Source organism: Pan paniscus, chromosome 18 (assembly GCF_029289425.2).
Source record: "Pan paniscus chromosome 18, NHGRI_mPanPan1-v2.0_pri, whole genome shotgun sequence".
In the NCBI taxonomy this organism is placed as follows: Eukaryota; Metazoa; Chordata; class Mammalia; order Primates; family Hominidae; genus Pan; species Pan paniscus.
Genome location: NC_073267.2, coordinates 38,428,805 through 38,449,996, shown reverse-complemented (window position 1 = coordinate 38,449,996; position 21,192 = coordinate 38,428,805). Strand labels below are relative to the sequence as shown.

General features: G+C 40.7%; 1 pseudogene and 1 gene segment (V, D, J or C); both read right to left on the bottom strand.

Moving 5' to 3' along the window:
• Positions 1–210: 210 nt before the first annotated feature.
• On the bottom strand, positions 211–7,955 carry LOC117978369 (immunoglobulin heavy variable 1-3-like). The segment is given in 3 exon segments: positions 211–920; positions 7,698–7,825; positions 7,910–7,955. Coding segments are annotated over 3 exon segments (696 nt in total).
• A 4,446-nt stretch (positions 7,956–12,401) lies between these two features.
• On the bottom strand, positions 12,402–15,234 carry LOC117978491 (immunoglobulin heavy variable 3-23-like; annotated as a pseudogene).
• Positions 15,235–21,192: the final 5,958 nt, after the last annotated feature.

Genomic DNA, 21,192 nt, shown 5'->3' with positions numbered 1-21,192 from the left:
AGGAGTGTCCAGACAATGGTGAGTGAGAAAGTCCCCTCAGCCTACCCAGGTCCTGCAGACCCAAGCCCTGGAATTTTGACTACAGAAAACACATCGTCTGTTTTCAGGGAAGAGAAGAAGAAAGGGAACTGTGAGAATCAAGTCTACAGAGATGGAAAATGGATCAGCAGAAAGAGGGTCAGCTGAATCAGTCTGAGTCAGATGGGCACAGTTTTACAAGTTGAGAGGGGATAGCTGTGAAAACCATCAGGTTTTAAGGACCCTGACCCTGGGTGAGCCTCTCTCTTGGCTCCCATCAGAGCTCAAGGCCTGTTCTAATCAGAGATTCCCATGGAGGTCTCTGCTCTGAGTCTAATTGGAAAACACTCTCCAGGTTTCCCTGAGATTCCTCAGGACTCTCATCCTGACCATGAAAGGATTATTTCTGCCCCCAAAGTGACACCCTGGCTTCTGTGGAGGTGAGGGTGTTTCCTCTTGTTACAAAAACAAAGGAACAAAAAAAGAAAAAACGTTTTCCATTTAGAGACATCAAATGTTAGTATAGAATTGTAAATCTGGAGAAGTTCCCTGGGGAAATTTGACGATGAGGCTGCCCCAGGCCATGACAGAAAGCCAGCCCTCAGCAGCACCTGCACCTGCCCTGGAGACAGCCCTGTGCACAGTGTCCTGGTGCCCCCTGGTGGTCTCTGGGACCCCTTCAGGGAGGTTTGTGCCTGGGCTCTCACTGACTTCCCCTCACTGTGTTTCACACAGTAATACACAGCCGTGTCCTCGGCTCTCAGGCTGTTCATTTGCAGATACAGTGAGTTCTTGGCGTTGTCCCTGGAGATGGTGAATCGGCCCTTCACAGAGTCTGCATAGTTTGTGTAACCACGATCACCACTAATGTATGAAACCCACTCCAGTCCCTTCCCTGGAGCCTGGAGGACCCAGCTCGTGTAGTGGTTACTGAAGGTGAATCCAGAGGCTGCACAGGAGAGTCTCAGGGACCCCCCAGGCTGTACCAAGCCTCCCCCAGACTCCACCAGCTGCACCTCACACTGGGCACCTGCAAACACAGAGACAACCTGGTCAGAAACTGCCACATATATTCACTGCTTATCTCACTCAGGTCCTCTCAATGTCTCTAGTTCGCCATAAATCACCTTTTATAATAGCAACAAGGAAAACCTAGTTCAGCCCAAACTCCATGGTGACTCCTCTGTGTTCAGTGCTGATCACCAGATGGAAATTCCTGGGAATTCTGGGGCTGGGGCTCTTCTCCCAGAGCTGCAGGGTCAGGGCTGGGCTGGTTTTTATCAGCAGACGGAGGGCCCTATTTGCATGTCTCCTACTATATAGCAAGCTCTGTGGTGGGACAGCTGAGGAGAGGGCAGTGCCCAGAGCAGATGAGAGCATCCCAGAAAACACTGGAGGTAATCCTATCTCTCAGGAAAATATAACTTCAGATTATGTGATTGTGCCTTGATGATCAATTAGCAGTCATCATCTTATTTAATGTTTACACATTTGCAGAATATATTCAGTGCAAGTGTCAATGTTACATTTGTAGAGAAGATGAATTACATACATAACAGAGCAGTTGTGCAATGTGTCCAATATCACACATCTGGCCAGAGTTAGCCCTATTACCTGTGTCTGTGCCTCTAAACACTGGAGGAGACTGCTCCCCTGAGACAGCTCCAGGGCGATGTGGGACATGCCTAGTGAGGTTTTCAGGATGTCCCACCTGTCATAACAACTTTATGTGACTTTGCTTTTTCTAGTGTTTACCTGAAATATGCAATCAGTGTTCACATGTGTGTATTTTCAGGAGTCCGTGATTATTCAAGTGTCAATATTCATCTCTTTCTTCCTCTTCCTCAGCCAATATACTCATTTTTTGTTACTGCTTTGTTCAAAAATTCAATCCATAGTGAATTCAAATTTATAGTGTACAATTTGGAAAATGTTGGTATATGTGTGCAGCCTTTGAATCAGCACTTCAATCATGCTATTAGCAATTAAATTAACCTCTAATTTTTTTCTCTCACTTCTCTGTAATTTTATTTCACCATCTTGTTACTCTCACCACACTTTTCTCAGAAAAATTTAGATCTTCTCCATGTTAATTTAGAATAGTTGCATTTTCTACAATTTATACAAATGAAATCACAGGAGATTTACTGTGAATTCTTTAGCTTCCTACACTCAGCACAATTATTTGATAATGTCCTCACATTCTTATGTGACTGAGGCATGCCTTGATTTCAATTGTTCATTGTATTTCAGTATATGAATATTTCTCAAATTGTTTAACAATGCACCAAATAGTGGATATTTGATATTTTGTCTTCGTTTCTGAATTTTATTTAGAAAGCAAATACTAAGCATGGGAATGTAAAAAAAAAATGAGAAAATGATCTTCTTCTGGCCTCATTAATAAGAAACTTGAACAACTATGAAAAATGAACGCTTCAACATATCTGAGTTGATGTCACAGAGAAAAAAACCCTGAAATCTGAGAAATAGGGGCCTGCAGAGAGAACTAGGGTCCATTTATTAGAGTACCTGGAGCAGGTGCCACTCGTTGTATAGTATTGAAGATAGGAAAAAGCTAACCTGGAAATGTTTCATGAGTTGTTGAGGATGTATGTGCTAAGGGTGTGAGAGTGTGAAACTCCCGGCACTTGCAGGCTTTTCCTACAGAATTGGGGAAATCCCTAGACAAGTCACCCACCTGCTGTCCTGTGGTGTTGACTGGGGAGGAAGAATAGCAGCTGTGTTCAATGCTGAATCCCCTTTCACGATATGTGGGAGACATTTATTAAATCTTGTGTCCTTCAGGCACTGGTAGAATCAACTAGAACACAAGGAAACAGAGGACACCAAGGAAACTCTACCCAGAATCACCTCCCATCTCTTTCCTGAGGAATGAAGTCCTGAGTCTGTGGGGTAAGGACAGTGGGTCAGAAGCTGAGGACACTGACGAAAAACCACTGTGGCTGGGAAGAGACACTCTGACTTGGAGAAGGGAAGGAACAGGAACACTTGGAAGACCATGCTTCAGAGCCACTCTCACCACCCATAGCTAAGAAGGAGGCTCGGTCAGAAGGTTGGAGAACATCCCCCTGTGTCCAAGCCCCTTCACCCCACAAACAATCACCAAGTAAAAGTGTCAGCAGGATGCACCTGCCACAGATGAAAGAGACAGGCTCTCTCTGGGGAGAGAAATGGGAAGAGCCAAACCGGGGCACAAAAGTGGGTATCACTGGAGGAACCTGAACTTTTTGTGAACAGGAGAAGCTGACTTCAACTCTGATAGCCGTGGCAACCATACACTTGAAATCCAACCCTGACTAGATTCATAGAAATGTGGTTAATAAAGGCCCAGCAGAATGTAATGTGTGATCGTCTCCATGAATAAAATAATAAACACAAGAAAATAAATTACAAGTGAAATGCAAACTGGAATTCTACATGCATTGTCAGCACATTCATGCTTCAGTGCACATTTTAACAAACTTTCTCTGCTAGTAGCCATGTGATATACATTCAAAACATAAATCTATATGAAGAAATTAAGACTGTACAAAATGAGAAAATCAAGATGAAGTGCAGTTTTTATCTTTGTAATTGCTATATTATATAACTGTAAAAGGAATAAAAAATTACATATTATATTTTATAGCATATGTAAGTGCAAACTGGGAATAAACAAGAAAGAGTGGTGAGAAGGAGGAATTCAAAGCACACAGTTACACTGTCTCTGTTCTTCATATCAAGGCCATCACAGTATCTGCATTAGAATCTAATTATATACAATTCTTATAGAATCTAATTATATACACTTCTTATACAATCTAATTATATACAATTCTTATTGTAAACCTTATGGCAAACAATATAATATTTATAAAAGTGAATTAGATTATATGTTAATAGAGAAATAAACGTCATTGTGAAGTGCTAATTTAAACAAGATAACAGAAAAATAATATTAGTTTAAAAATAGAACTTACTATAGTTGATTTAAAAAAACAAGCCCCAACTAGAAGCTATGTATTAGAAAATTACAGTACATATTCACAAATGTAAAAACTAAAGATGAGAAAACATGGATTATGAAAATGTTAACCAAAATAAATCTATAGTAGCTGTGTAAAGTTAAGAAAAAATAGACATCAAAAAAGACTTTTAGGACTTAACAGGGATATTACATAGGATAAAGTTACCAGTTTTTTAAAAGATGCCAAAAATACTTAACAAGTATAGAATAGATGAAGAATGCACCATTCTTTGTGATTTACAAAACAAACATGATAAAAGAAGTAAAGATGTCAGTGAGACCGTGCACGTAAGGGTGCATGTAAAAACTTCCTCTTGAATTTCTCCCTGTTGCCACCCACACCAACCCCAGGCCTGGAGTCTGCTGGCCCAAGCTGATGCTGCAATCTGTGAAGGTGAATCCAGAGTCTTTGCAGGAGGGGCTCAGTGAACCGCTGGGCTGTACAATTATTCCCCCTCAGACTCCACCAGTGAACTTCACATAGGACTTCTGCAAACACAGAGAGAATGGACTGAGAACAGCCGCATGTGAAGCAGCCCCAGCTGGACCTGATTCACAAGGGCCACTAATACTGAGGGTGATGAGAAGGGAAGCCCAGATCAGTGCAGATCCCACGGTGTGGACACTGAGGAAGGGCACACACATGGGATGGCTCCTCACCAGGGCCTGAAGGAACAGGGGATGAGCTGCCTTTCATGAGGAGGGGAGGGGACACATTTCCATGTCTTTCTTTTTGTGGTCATGGGTGCACCGCTCGGAATTGCTCATCTGTCCTCTGTGTCTCCATTTCAGGGAGGGCAGGGTCAAAGGATTCCTGGGTCTGGAGGCACAGGGTTAATCTGCCAATTACTCTTTCTTATTCTCCAGTGTGGACACTATTCAGGTATCTTCATAGTAGAAAACATTATCATCAAATACATCCAGTAAGAACATAAAAATACATTTCCAGAGAAAACAGACATCTCTCTGTAATCAGTACACTTAGAGCTGGAAACCACTGTTCCCGACCATGTGGCAAAGTTGAGTTACAATGAAAATAATGCAGATCTACACCTTGTTAGGGAGGGGGTTTATAATTATCATTATCTTGAGATCACTTTTCGCAACATATTTCAACATCAGATATATGGACTTGTGTCAGGAAACAGTCAATGTGGACATATGTGTACTTATCTGAGTGAAGAGTTCACATGGGGACGTGTTTGCTTGTCTGAGACAAGAGTAAACGTGAGGAAATGTCTGTTTTCTGAGGAAAGAGTAAATGTAAGGACATATGTGGTAGTCTGAGGAAAGAGTCCATGTGGGGACATGTGTGTTTGTCTGATGGAAGAATCCACATGAGTAAAGGTGTGTTTGTCTGACAGAAGAGCTCACATGTTGACAGGTGTGTGTACCCATTTGAGGGTAAATGAGCATTCAGGGACAGGGTATGCCTGAACTCAGCTGACGTTTGGGAAAAATCTTTCTCAATCTAGGAAAGAAAAGGAATCCTCTGGGTTACTTGCTTGTCAGGAAGAGAAAACCTGGGTCAAGTAGAAAATTGATTTTTTTCAAAAAAATATCTTTAGTAAATGGAAACATCTTATATGTAAATGAGGAAAATTACTTCCTTCTTTGTTGCATGCATCTCATAATATCCCCACACTCCCAAATATGTTATTAGATAATTTTATACAGTCTGCATTTTATCCAGGGGTTAATGAATTCCTAAATATATTTTTAATTGTGTATATTTAGGTTTATATTGTCCATCACAAAATTATGAGCTGGGACAAATTAATTGTGTCTTGTCTCAACCATTGCATATCACTAAAATAGTCTTAACTCTTCTTAAACAAGGCCTGTTTTACTTATTTCACACCCACTCTCTAAATTCCTGGAATATCCTCTCTGTTTACCTGAGTATAGTTTTGACTGTTACAGAATTTCAAATAAATGAAACTATACAGTGCAATTGAAATGACTTCACAGAAGAAAGTGGAAAATGAGGTTCCTGAAGTAAGCAACTTTGAAAATGAGGTGGTTCTCTAAGTTTAAATTGTAAAGAAATCACACATAAGTACTCTATCTAGTAGATAAACATGTTTCCTACAAGGGTACAGCTTTACATTTCTGCAACCACTATGCATGTGTCCTGAAATCGTGCAACTAAGTAATCAAATGGCATATGGTTGGATGGGATTCCTCACTTTGTAGTGGATGGTTATGGACAGTCAAGAAAGGAAGGTTAGAGAGGTCCATGTGGCAGCATAGTTGGGTGGAGAGACCAGTGTGTGCTCATTTTTAATGTAATCAAGTTACAGAAGATTAGATACATAGTTTCAATGGGTCCATAAACATGATTCATATAAACATGCTCATTTACTAGAACAGAAGGTTGAGAGGTCCCAGAAGTACTTATACCACATTAACAACACACATACCCATTATCACAATATTTTATTTTAACACTATTCTTTAAAATCAGAAACAAGCAATCTTTATATAAATGGCTAATTCTATGTATGAAAAAGGTGATAAGGAAACAAGCTTAGAATCTATTTTAATATCAGGAAACAGGGAAGTGTTCAAAAACAAAAGGATCAGCTTTGCTGTAAGGATGCAGGATCCAAACTAAATGAGCTCCCAGCACCTAATAAAGCTGTGGAGATTTGAACAAGAAAATGAATAATGTAGCATGGATCTTCTTCAGAGTATGAAACAGACATCCATAAACCAATATGGATGTTAATAGATGATTAAACAAAGAAACGATGGGAAGAAGAACACGTCTTCTTGTAGAAGTATTCCAAATATCTCAGGCAGATATTCCTCCAGTCAATAGGTGAAGGCGAAACACTCATGAGTTGATTGTGTCCTGAGATTAGAGACATGGAATAAATAATCACTATTAGTGTATTTTATAATGAGACTTCAGATATAATGCCAAATACATGATCTATGAATGAATAATTTTTTATGTTTTTTGTCTAAATTTGTGCACACACACACACACACATATTTTTTGAAATACCCACTGATAAGAGAGAAAAAGGCAACCACAGACTGGGAGAAAATACTTCCAAGTCATATATTTGTTAAATCAATTCTTTTAATTTGTTAAATGACTTTTATAATCAATATGCAAGTAAACTTACAACTAATGAAAAGAAAACAATGGAGATAAAAATGAACCAAATATCAGGAAAGGCATCTCAGCAAAAATTATATAAAAATTGTTTAATATAAATTTTTTTATTTGGGACATGTGCATTTAAATAAATATTAGATGCCATTACTCACCTATCAGCATGGCTAAAACTCACAATACTCATGATGATAAATGGTAACATGAATGTGGAAAAACAAGAAATGTCATGCATTGATGGTGGGAATTCAAAATGTTACATCCACAAAATGAGATTTTTTGGCATTTTTTAAATAGAGATAAAAGTAGAATTAAAATGTGAACTTGTGCTTGTGTTCCGAAGTATTTACAACGTTGATTCAGAAATTGATGTTTACAAAGATTGATTCAGAGGAAGTTCTGTATCAGATTTGTTAACGTGATTCATTCTACAATCCCTGAAATTTGCTTGCAGAATAAATGTTGTATGAAAAATATCTCAAATAACTAAAATCCTGTCCACTCAAGCCCTTGTCCAGGGGCCCATCGCACCCAGTGCAAGTAGCAGTAGGTGAAGGTGTATCCAGAAGCCTTGCAGGAGACCTTCACTGAGGCCCCAGGCTTCTTCACCTCAGCCCCAGACTGCACCAGCTGCACCAGGAAGTGGGCACCTGTGGGGAGGACACAGGATGGATGAAAGCCCCCTTGACTGGACTCAATCCCCTCCTCATTACTGGGACCTGGGAACCCCTTACCTGTGGCTGCTGCCACCAAGAAGAGGATCTTGCAGGTCCAGCCCATGGTGAGATGTGCTCTCAGGGGATTCTCTCAGGTGATTCTCTCAGGGCACAGAACATATTTACCTCAGTGGATATCAGTATATTTGCATATTCATAAGACAAAGCCTTTCTTAACTCAAAGCCCAATCCGTGATAAGAAAAGGAAGATAAATGACACATCAGCCTTACAAGAGTGAGATGAAGATGGTCGAAGTCCTAATCCTGCTTGAGGAAATGCATGCCCTGCTCCATTTACAAACATTTGTGGACAGACCTCCTTTCACTGAAGAATAAGCCCATATAGAACAGGCTCCTCACTGTAAGCCTATATTTGGTTAGCATAGAGACCACCTGGATCATTTTTGGAACCATCACTCTCCATCACACTGAGCAGGTGCCTTGGTCTTTTCCTGGACCCATCAGGCACCAGCACAGCTCATTGGTGACTCTGGGAAAGTGATGCTTATGTCCCACATGAGTGTCCAGGAGGGACCTCTGAGATCTACTGGGTGCTCCTGAGACACTGTCTCCAGCACCTGACTCATGTCCTGATCCCCCAGGATCTTCAATTCTATTGAACACTGTTGGTTTACAGATTTGCCCTGTGATGCATAATTAGAGCTGATTTTCTCATCTCACAGACAATGGGAATCAGAAGAAGATAAAGCAGGAGTTTGGAGTCCATTATGAACTCTCTACTCCCAAAGTAATTGTCAAGGAATTTGTGTTTAGAACAATTTTGGGTTATTTTTGAACTCCATTTATTAGTATTTTGTCAAGTATTTACATACTTTCAGTTCATATCCACAGACCCTCACCTTTCCATATTGATTTCTGACTCACTTGGTCTGTGCACCTGCCACACTCTCAGATCCACTACTGCCCTGTCACTCATACAATGTAAGCAACATTACTTAACACTGAAATCTGAATTTCTTATTCATAGGAATGAAGTTTCTTCAACTAATCTGTACCCATAGAATTAGTAAAAACATGCCCATCCTTCATATTCTCACTACTAAGATATTATAGTTCTAGAAACCCACTTCAAAAAATAGTTCTCAGTGCCTTAAGTTATATGAATGGTTTTGATGTGATAGAATATTTAAAGCACGTCAGCGACTTTTTGAACAGTTATTTTAGATTGTTTTTTCCTGACAAAGGAAAACCCAGGCCCTGAGAGGAAACTTCCTCCCCAGCTGTGCACCTGCTCCAGGGCTGGAACCTGTGCTTGGTGGCTCCCAAGTGCCCCCTTTCACCCAGGCTCTTGCCTTGCAATGAGGTTTCTGTCGGGGCTCACAGATATTTTCCTTCAGAGTCTCTAGCCCAGCATGAAGTGGCTGTGTCCTGGTTTAGAATTCTCTGCCAGTGACACCATATGCTGCCGACACCATGTCTTTTAACAATTGATTAGCCTCACTAAACCTACTGAGGGATACCCACAGAAAAGATTCTATGACTCAGAAGGGAGTCCCTTTTCTGAAGCTTCACATTTCCTGAATCAGTGGACACATAATGAGTACAAAAACTTGTAGGATTTGGGGAATGCCTAGTTTCTTCGTTGGGCTCCTGCAGTTGAATGTTGCATCTGAGAATATCTGCAGGTACAGATACATTCAGAATAAAGACACCTTTGTATATGCTATTCCAATAACACATATTCTCCTTTCTTACTATTTTCTAGCCTATAAAAGCGCCTCCTACACAGACACTAGGCCTAGGTTTATGGCTTTTTTCTCTTAGCGATCTAAGGCAAACAGAATACAAGTGGAGACTTGGGAAGTGCATGAATTTTTTTTCTCAGCTAGGAACCCTGAAAATGCCCCATGATAAAAGAATCTGAGGTCAATGGATTTGCCAAGACCTTGTCTTCAAAAAATTTATGTCAGAGGCTTCAGATTTTCCTACTGTCCTTGTCTTTTTCTCTGCCATTGTCTTTCAGTTTCCCTATGTTCTCCTCCTCAGATAGAGTCTGTGCACTGCCACACTTTCATCTTTAACCCAGATTATACTGGTGAGAAAACAAAGTGTGCATCCTGGAAGTATTATATGTTCTTACAATTGATTCTTAATAATTCAATCATCCTTTTTTTCTCTGGGCTGTGACCTATATGCAGAGTCTCCAGAAATGAAACTGATGCTTTCCCTTTTCTGGCTATAATATTATAGGATTATTTCAGTATCGGCTAATTTTATCCACTTTCATGATAAAGGAAGGCTGCTGGGAGGGTCTGTAATGGAGATGGACTACCTTACCCAATACAGATAAGGTTCTAGATATGTCTTTCCCCTGGATGGTCTATCTGGAGAAATGTACGTGTGTATTTCTCAGAGATTAGGTCTTTGGATGATTTATCCAGGAAAGGATCTATGTCGATTTTCACTCGAAGAACCTGGAGGTTCCTGGAGCAAATAAGCACAAGAGTGTGAGGTGTGGGACCTCTAAGATCTCTCACCCTCACACTAGTTCAGACATGCCCTTTATGTTTACATAGTTCAGATTTACATATAACATACCACACAGCCAGGCGCATCTAAATTGCCACATGCTCATTTAAACTCATTGGAGCAGCAGCTGAGTGCAATCATCACATTGAACTCAGAGAAACCTGGGTCCAATACACTGTTTATTGTAGCTCAGAGAAGCATCACTGAGTCCCTTGAGTGGACGTTTCTTCCCTGAAAGAGCTTCACTACCAAGCATACTAAAGAGTTGCTATGGAGCCACTGTGGGGTTGGATTTCTTTCTGTCAGCCTGTCATGCAGGGTGTTTTGAGTGATGCAGACCTTTATACTTAGATGCTAATCATTCCCAGTATTGTTGAAATGGCTGGCCACCCCTAGTCCTGTTTCTCCCCTCCACTCACCTGAATGTCTCCAAAAACCCCATGAACCTAAGGATTCTCTTTTCCATGGATGACTCTGAGGATTCTCAATCTGGTCAGTGCCACAGTCAGAGGCAGCTAATGGAGGATTCTCAGTCCGCTAATATGTTGAGCCCATAATATAGGATACATATCCAAGAGTGGCCAATTCATGTCAGTGCCAATCCACATTTAATTCAAGGGGCATGATTTTCAGTGCATTGAAGTTTAAAAGCTTCATAATTCTTAATAGGGGCACAAACTGAATGGTTTGCTGAAGAAGTGAGTTCATGGTTAAAAGAAAGCTGGCTGCACCCAGGCAGAGTCTCTTTAAGTAAAACACCTGAAATGTGATGTCCTGAAACCTTGTGGAAATTCATTTCCTTGAGTAAAAAAACAGGAAAGCTATTCTCAAATCATTGGGAGAAAACTTATCAGAAATTTTATGAACACACCAGTTGAATTCCAGTAAGTCAATCCTTGGGTTTATGTTTCACAACTCAAGAAGCAATAAAGAAATCTACATAATTGGAAGGCTGCTCCAACAGAGAGAATTTTGAACTATTTAATTAATAGACCAGTATTCATTCAAAGACACTCTCCTATGGAATCTGCAACTTAAACAGATCTCTGCAACCTGGAAAAATTCTCTCACTTATTTTTCTCTAGACATCCATAAATGCAAAAACACATTTTGTGTGTATATGCATGAGTGATCTATAGAAATACTTTGCATATCAATGAAAGTTTGGAAAAATGATAACTTCATCACTTATTGTGAACTCACACTTCACTGGTTTCCAAAATTCTCCACCTGTGTCATGGGGCAATGGGTGCCTCTGAGAATATGCTGATTTTCAGACTGAACATGTTCTCTACTCCTCACTTGACTTCATGGTTTCTCACTCACACTGATGTCTCTGTGAATGAAAACCCAACACTGATATCCAGCAGATTTTCCTCTTACAAGATTCATATTCTCTCTATCTCTTTCTTTCTCTGCATGTCTCTAACTCCCTATTTTTCTGTGCCATTACTGTTTATTACTGAATCATCCTGAATCCTGCCAACAGACTCCATCTCACATTCTGCAAATATTCTGCCTTAAAGATAATTAGGGGCAAACTCATCCTTGCCCAAGGTGGGAAAACTTTCTGGACTTCCACTAGGTTTATTAGAGCCTCATATGAGAACCATGATCAAACACTATGTGATTTTGGATTATACCTCAAATCTAAAACTGTTCTTCATAGTGACTATGACATTCTACATTCCCATCACTACCATTATGCAAAACAGTGTGGTGGCTTCTGAATAAATTAAAACAGACATACCATATGACCAGCGATCCAGCTTATGGAAATATACCCAAATGGGATGAAATTACCACCTTGTGAAGATACCTGCTCTCCTGTGATTATTGTAGCATTATTCACAACAGCCAAGATATGGAAACTAAGTGTCTGTCGATGGACAAATGGATAAAGACAATGTGGTATGTGTACACAATATAACATGATTCTGCCTTATAAAATAAAGAGATGCTGCCATTTTCCACAAGATGGATGGATTCCCACCACCTCTAGCAATGCATTTTACCCATTTCAGCCCCTCCCTGGGAGCCGGCAGATCCAGGCCCAGTAGTAAGGACTGGTTGTGATGGAGTGTCCAGAAACAGTGCAGGTGATGCAGAGGGGCAGTGCAGGCTCTTCAGGTCCAGGGCTGACTCCTGCAGCTGCTCCTGGGACAGGGCATGTGAGTACATGGGGAATCAGTCCCTGTCAGTCACATGTACCTACACTCACCCCATAGACCCACATCTGAGACACTCACCCTGGGGGAGCCATCACCAGGCACAGGAGAAGACAGACATAATGCCATCTTCTTCGTGAACACAACTCTGCATTCCCCAGATACCTTAGCCCTGCCTGAGGGGAGAGCTGTTAGCTTCCACAGTCCAAAAGCATTTTATACCCTGGAGCCTAAAGGATAGTTTGGATGTGGCAAAGCCTTGTACTTATACGAGAGAAGGACATAGGTCTGACTCCCTGTGGGTTTGAATATGTTTTATTGTTGCCCGTCTGTTTTCAGGTTGACATGAAGCACTTCCTTGCCAAAAACTACAGTCATGACATTTAATAAAATTTGCTTTCTTTATTTTCCCACCTGTGACATTTGACCTTCTGTATCGAGTGAGCAATGTGCATACCTTACAGGAGAAATTACAAAATAATTCTCTAAGTCATCAGTATCACACGAATGCTACCCTGTCCTTACTGCCAAATATCTTCTGGAAAAATTTAAGTAAAAATAAATGACAAGTTGCATTCTTAAATTGAAAGTAGCATAACATTCAGAAACTCATGAAATCCCTTTGCCAAAGGTACTCCCACTAGAACTTAACAGCCCATGGTCTGCTTCCTCAAGGGCAAAGACAATATCACCCTATGACTTGATTCATCAAAAGCCCATGTATTTTCCATTTTACCTTCAGCATTATACTCTGATTTATCACATGCCAATACAGCGAAGTATTTTAGGGGATCGATGTGCTATGCAGAAATATTCAACAGGATGTTAAAAATGTCCTAAATAGCTTCTTTACTGCCATCAACTTGTAAATTATTTATTTTCCAAGAGACATTGGAGAAAAACAGTCACAAACATTGTAAAAGGGGCTAATTACAATTAACAAATGCAGCAGTGACTCCAGGATGTCAATCCATAGGTTTATGAGTGAAAATGAGGTGGGTTACATAAATTGTTTTGAGAGTATTTTCCTTGCTTGTAGAGTCAATACCAAGGTTGGCATCAATATAGGGTTAAACAGTGATTTTCTGGGAAGATGTCCTTGTAGAAGTGATTTTTATAAGGTCATGGTGGCTTCTAACAAAGGTTGTGGTTAAGCAGAATCCATTCATGGTCATTCTTGTTATCAGGAGTATGTGCATGGGAAACCTCCTTCATGGTCATTCCTAGTTCCATTTGTCAGGGTTTTAACGCAAGTGGATCTATTTTGATTCTGACAACTTTCACACCCTCTTTCTAACACTACTGGTGAGGAAGGTGACTCACTCTGTGGTACTTTGCACAGCACAGGATAAATTTCACATCCACATCCCATTTTGACCACACAAGCTCATCCTCTTCACTACTGTTGGCCACTTGCATTCCCAGGTGAGTCTCCACATGACACACTGGAGGGTGCTGAGCAATGGGAGAGAGGAAAGTCCTATCAGCCTCTCCCACGTGGCTGCAGGAGCCACAGCCTGAGCCCCACCTCAGCTGCAGAGAATGGGCTTGAGACCTCGAGCTTTGGCAGCAAGAACCACATCCCCACTTTACAGGAAGCACGAACAGCACAAGGAAGAGCAAGAACAACAACAACAAATAAAAAGAAATAGAGTGGGCTAAGAGCAAAAGGGGCCCCAGATCAGTGCTGATACTAAGTTGCATACTTTAGTGTCAGGAGAAAGGTCAGGCATGAAAACTGTGAGGTTCTACACGACACTGACCCTGGCCCAGACTCTATTGGCTGTGATCACAATTCCTAAAGACCGTCCTAGTCAGGGAATCTCACTGAGGTTTCTGTCCTGAGTCTGACTGGAGAAGACTCACCAGGTATCCCTGAGTTTCCTCAATACTCTGATCCTGGTGACAATGGTTGAGGGCTTTTCATCTCTGTAAGCATCAATCTGTGTTTTGTGCATAGGAGAATAGGTTTTCATATTAAAATAATCATTTAAAAAATATGTAGAGATGACATTGGTAAGCACAAAATTCTGAACTTAGAGAGATTCCCTAGAGAAACTCTAAAAAGATGAAGTCCCACATCCTGACAGGAAACCAGCCTCCATCTGCAACTTGCCTCTGGGGATGACTCTGATCAGTGGGTCCTGTGCGCCCCCGCAGCTGATTTCCCCCAAGCATTCTGCAGAGAGGTTTGTGTCTGGGCTCACACTGACTTCCCCTCACTGTGTCTCTTGCACAGTAATACACAGCCATGTCCTCGGCTCTCAGGCTGTTCATTTGAAGATACAAGGAGTTCTTGGCATTGTCTCTGGAGATGGTGAATCAGCCCTTCACGGAGTCTGCATAGTATGTGCCACCACCAGTACCAATAGCTGATACCCACTCCAGACCTTTTCCTGGAGCCTGGCGAACCCAGTGCATAGCATAGCTACTGAAGGTGAATCCAGAACCTGCACAGGAGAGTCTCAGGGACCCCCCAGGCTGTACCAAGCCTCCCCCAGACTGCACCAGCTGAACCTCACACTGGACACCTGCAAACAGAGAGACACAAAGGTCAGAAATTGCCACACATCACATACCCACTGTTTCTCTCATTCATGCCCATTCACACTCAATATCTCTAGTTCTCCATGAATCACCTTTTAATATAGCAACAAGGAAAACCCAGCTCAGCACAAACTCCATGGTGATTCCTGTGTGTTCAGTCCTGATCACTGAATGGAAACACCTGGGAATCCCAAGGCTGGGGCTCCACTCCCAGAGCTGCAGGGTCAGGGCTGGGCTGGTTTTCATCAGGAGAGGGAGGGCTCTATTTGCATGTCACCTACTATATAGCAAGCTATGTGGTGGGACTCCTGAGGAGAGGGCAGGGCCCAGAGTAGATGAGAGCGTCCTGGGGGATTTTGATGACAATGATTGTGTTTGGGAAAATGCTGTCTTAATGTGAAATTGTTGTGCGATAAACATTTAACAACTATCATATTTTAAATTATTTTTACCTATGTGTATAAATGATGTTATTTAGCAGTCAGTGGTTTCTTCATTTACAGATGTAAAAGTGAACCCACACATGGAGGGGCTATGTATGTGTCTAAGGGCTTATATCTGGCATGAGTGAGTCCTAGTACCTGGGCCTATGCTCCTCACAGCTGGCCTCAATTGCTCTCTTAACCAACTATTGGACAGAGCTAAATGGGCCTAGTGTGGTTTGCAGAATCCACTTCCTGCCACGAGAACCTGTGTGATTTTGCTGCATTTACCTAAAAATACGGAAACATCTAGGCATCAGGCAGATAAATTTTTGGTGTATCTGATATTTAATGTATTCATTTGTTCCTTCTTATCATCCCTTTTTTGTCTAAAATTTCACTTGTTTACTTGTAATAAATTTTATGAGTTTTAATTGACAGATGATAAAATTCACATATTTAACCTGCACAATAGTAAACTTTGATAAAGAAAATCTCTATTTTCAAGAAGGTGACAAGTCAACTCACCTCAGAATTCCTCTTGCTCTTTTACAGACATATTTTTGTTTTTCTCCTCTTTTCTTCTACCATTTCTTTATAAAAGTACTGATGTTTTCATATTTCTTTAGACTAGTTTTTATTCTCTAGAATTTATAAGAATGAAACAATATAGTATGTACTCTTATCTATTTGGCTTATTTTTCTCAGTAGAAATACTGAGAATTAAACCTTTTATGTTGTATTGTTTATTTTTTAATAAATAATAGGTAGCATTTCAGCAAACAAATGTAGCATAATTTGTTTTTCTAAGTTGCTAATTGGTATTCAAACTTTTCATTACTTTGGGTCTTACTAATAAATCTGCTACTCAATTTGGTAATGTACATAGATGATAAATTATATATGAAATATATTATTTTTGCAACAACAATAACACATAAACAAGAGAATGTGCTATTTGGCAAATTTTCTTTAGCATGTCAAATAATTGAAGTTATGAAACAAAAAACAAACCTGTAAACCAAAGAGTATCTGAGACTAATCTCAATAGATTTAGGAAGTTCATTTTCCAAGATTAAGGACATGCCTGTGACACCGCCTCAGGGAGTCCTGATGATGTGTGCCCAAGCTTGTGGGCACAGCTTGGTTTTATACAATTTAGGGAGGCATGAGACATTAATCAATATATGTATATAAGATGTACATTGATTTAGTTCAGAAAGGCAGGACAACTTGAAGTGGGGAGAGGGCTTCTAGATCATAGGTAGGTTTGAGAGAAATGGTTGCATTATTTGAGTTTCTGATTAGCCTTTAACTGAATGCACAATTTACAGGAATAGTCACATAGGCCTTAATCTGGCTTAGTGAAACAATAGAGCAAAGGGAGCAATCAGATATGCATTTGACTTACATGTGCAGAGAAATGACTCTGTCTGTCTTTGGCCCACAAGGATTTTACTTGTGGTCAAATTTTGAAGGAGGTCTGTAGCTTTTAAAAACCTTAGTAGCTATCATTTTAGTGAAATAATGGAGGTGGATTTGCCCCAAACAGTTTTCAGCTTGACTTCCCTTCGGCTTAGTGATTTGGTGGTCCCAAAGGTTTATTTTCCTTTCAGGAACATGGAAATCTTCAAAGAAATGAGTTCTTGTAGAGAGAAATGAAGCCATAGTGTTAGCTAAACTGAGGCCAAGGCTGCCACATGAAATATAGCCTATTACAAGACAAAGCTACAAACGTGTTGGATTGCTTAAATTCCAGTGTGGTAAACGTGTTGTCATGTAAAATTCTCAGGAACCACATACTGAAGGGCACTGATAAAGTGAATTAAATATGGCATGAGAAGGACTCCGTACTTCTGTGTTTGAGTCCTTCTGGACAAACTGTAACCTACCTGAATAGGTGGACAAGATTGAAAAGCCAACTTCAGAGCATGAGCCTGTAACAATAGCGGAGTCTTGGCCAATTCCAGCAGCCATACCTCAACCACTCATACACTCTTGAGTGTGCACATTTTGTTTAAATAAGACAAAAGCAACCTGTAACCAATCCAGCTGTTTCTGTACCTCACTTCTGATTTCTGTACATCATTTTTCTAATCTATAAACCTTCTTCCACCACGTGACTGCACTGAAGTCTCTTTGAATCTGCTGTGGTTCTGGGGGCTGCCCAATTCATGAAACATCCATTGCTCAATTAATCTCATTAACCTTAATTTGGCTGAAGGTTTTCTATTATCCTCATTCCTATACAATTGAATCCCTTTGTTCTAGAATGAGGACACTCAGATAAATCTTCCTTTCCCAAAGTGTCTGTCTGAGACAGAAGGAGAGCCCATACTACTGAAATGCGTTCAGACCCACCTCCCTCATCAGCACTACAGAATAAAGGGATTACCTACCATACAGGGGCAAGCCACTGAAACCATGATTCCAGAGGCACTGGTGGAGCCCCAGAGGAAATGGGATAAAAACCAAGGTTCTCACCAAGATTCCATCGAAATGTACCTCCTCTCTGTCATGGAATCAAATCCTTAATCTCCAGGGCATTGCAGAAGATCTAGAAGACGATGATAATAGTGGAGACTATTGGAGGTGTGGGAGGGAACACCTGGGAAAAACAGGAGAAAATATATGTATTTAACTCAGTAGACTTCAAGCTATTTACATGTTAATTAACTGGAATATTTCATAGCTAAATACCTGATCTAGCATGAGAAATAATAGAGATGACACATGGAGAATGCAACAGTGGGAAGCTGAGGTTCAAGTTCTGATGTTTGTTTACTGATATTTGTCCGCTGGCATGTCCAGAACTTCATGAGTACAGAACTCCTCTAATAGTGAAACAAACACTCACAGGACATGCATTTTTGTTTGAAATAAGTGTAATTCAGATGCTGGTAAAATTTTCTCCTCAGACTCCTTTGCACCAGCTCCAGGGCTGACGTCTGTGTTGAGTGGGTTCTGGGCCTGCCCTGCAGCTCTGCCCTCACCCTGCTGGGGAGGATGCTGTTTGGGCTCACAGAGCATATTCTCCCAATGTTGCTCTCCCAGAATGAAAGGGCTGTCCCCTGGTTCACAATCCTCTTTCAGCAGCATCTGATGCTTTTGAAATTGTCTCTTGAAACAGTGATTTGTCACTACTATACCCAGTAAACTGCAGGGAGAGCCCAAGCACAGATTCATGAAACCACCAGAGAGTCACTTCCCTGGGACTGTCAGATGCAATGACACAGTCAAGATCCATGGTGAGTCCAGAAACTTTCAGATAATTCATAGCAGCCTCTTATTTCTCTTACAATTCTCTATTCAAAGGTCATGCCAAAAAGTATCTTCACAGAGAGAACTACATGGCTTAAATCCCACAGAAATGAAAACATGCGTGTACACACACATATACACCAACCACCCCCCCCCACACACACACACGCAGAGTGGTATGGCTGATTTTTACAGTAATCGGCTCCTAATTTGGGATCTTTCCTAGTGTAAACCAAAGGTTTCTGAGACAGATCTCAATCAAATTAAAATTAATTTTCCCAAAGTTAGGACAGCCTGGAAGAAAAATAAAAGTAACCACAGAAACTGTGTGTGGTTAGTGCCATTCCTTAAAGACGATTTTTAGGGTTTTCAATATACACAGAGGAAAAGCTGGGTAGAGGGGAAATTTGGATGGTAAGAAAATTTACATGTGTAATGAAAAAGAAGCACATAGGGAAATATAAAATTACGTAGTTCTCCTGCAGTAAGTCAGCACTTTCCCATGCTGTTCTCATGATAGTGAATAAGTCCCATTAGATCTGATAGTTTTATCAAGGGGAGTTCCCCTGCACAAACTCTCTCTTGTCTGCCACCATGTAAGATGTCCCTTGCTTTCCTGACATGATTGTGAAGCATCCCCAGCCATGTGGAACTGTAAGTCCATTAAACCTCATTCCTTTACAAATTACCCAGGCTTGGTTATGTTTTTATCAGTAGCAGGAGAACAGACTAATACATTTATTTTGCCAAAGTTAAGAACCCACCCATGACAAGCCTCAGGAAGTCCTGAGACATGTGCCCAAGGTGATAGAAGTACAGCTTGCTTTTATACATTTTAGAGAGACATGAGACATCAATCAATATATGTAAAATGTACATTTTTTTTTCCTTCAAGACAGGACAAATTGAAAGGTGTTTTTGCAGTTTAGAAGTAGATAAGACACAGTAGATTGCATTGTTTTAAGTCCTTTATCAGCCTACCACTGAATCCACAATTTAGTCAGACTTAGTGAATCTTCATTTTTTCATAAATGATACTGAAGAGGAAGCAATCAGATATGTATCTGTCTCATGTGGGCCTCAGAGGAATGACTTTGAATAGAATGGGAGGCAGGTTTGCCCAAAGCCCTTTCCAGTAAAGCACGCTTGTTGTCTGGAATATCACCGAAGGTTCTTTGTGTCGTGGCTATGAAAATCAAGGACACAGACACACAAAAGGTGAGGTTGGAGCAGAAATTTAATATGTAAAAGGAAAAAAAAAAAGCTCTCTGTCACAGAAAGGGGTCCCAAATGGGTTGCTGTGCTGCAGTAAAATGTAAGGATTTTTATAAATGTGCTACTGGGGAGAGGGTATCTTATCAACATAGGGTGCAAAAACAGGACCAGGTGTGCCATCTGCATAGAGCGAAGTCTCTGGCAGCCCCATCTCATGCTTTTATTATGCAGGTGGGGACTTAGCTTGGTCTGCTCCACGTTCCTTATCTCCTTCCACCATGCATGTGCTGAAAAAGGAGGGAGGACTTTCCATGCCAGGTCCCAGGTACCTCCTTGCAGCTGGGGGCATCCCAAACCCCATACAAGCTAACAGCTTTCCTAGCTCAGTGTGACCCCAGAAAAGGAAAGGAATGTGCTCATTAAGGCCCAGTGTTTTTATTGGGACCCATCCTATGTATGTGAACTTTGGTGATTACAAACAGAAATACCCTCTCTGCCAGAGTTGTTAATCTATATTTTACAGCCCGATCTTTCAGGCTGCTCTTTGTTAGAAGTGATCTCTTTGAACTGTGTCTGATTAGAAAAGAAGTTATTTTTGAGCTGATTCTTGTTAGAAGAAAAGTTTTTGCCAGAGACTCTTTCATCCTAACTATCTACCTAAATAATTTCTTTCTATCTCCTATTACACCAGCTGGACTCTTCTCTTTAGCTTAGTGATTTTGGGGTCTCAAGATTTATTTTCTCTTCACAATAGGCAGGTACAAAAGGAGACTTCATATGTAATTAAGTTGCTTGTATTAGTCCATGTTCAGGTTGCTATAAGGACATACATGAGGCTGGGTAATTTATAAAGAAAAATAGGTTTAATTAACTCACAGTTCTTCATGGCTGGGGAGGCCACAAAAAACTTACAATCATGATGCAAGGGGTAGCAAACACATGCTATTTCACATGACTGCAGGAGAGAGAAGTGTTAAGTGAAGAGGGAAGCCCCTCATAAAATTATCAAACCTTGTGATAACCCACTCACTAACAGGAGAAAAGCAGGAAGAAAACAGCCCGTATGATTCAATTATTTCCACCTCATTCCACCCTTGCAATGTGTGAATTATTACAATAAAAGGTGAGATTTGGGTAGGGACACAGAGCCAAACCATATCATTGATTTTATTTTCTTTAGAATTTACATTGTCTAGCT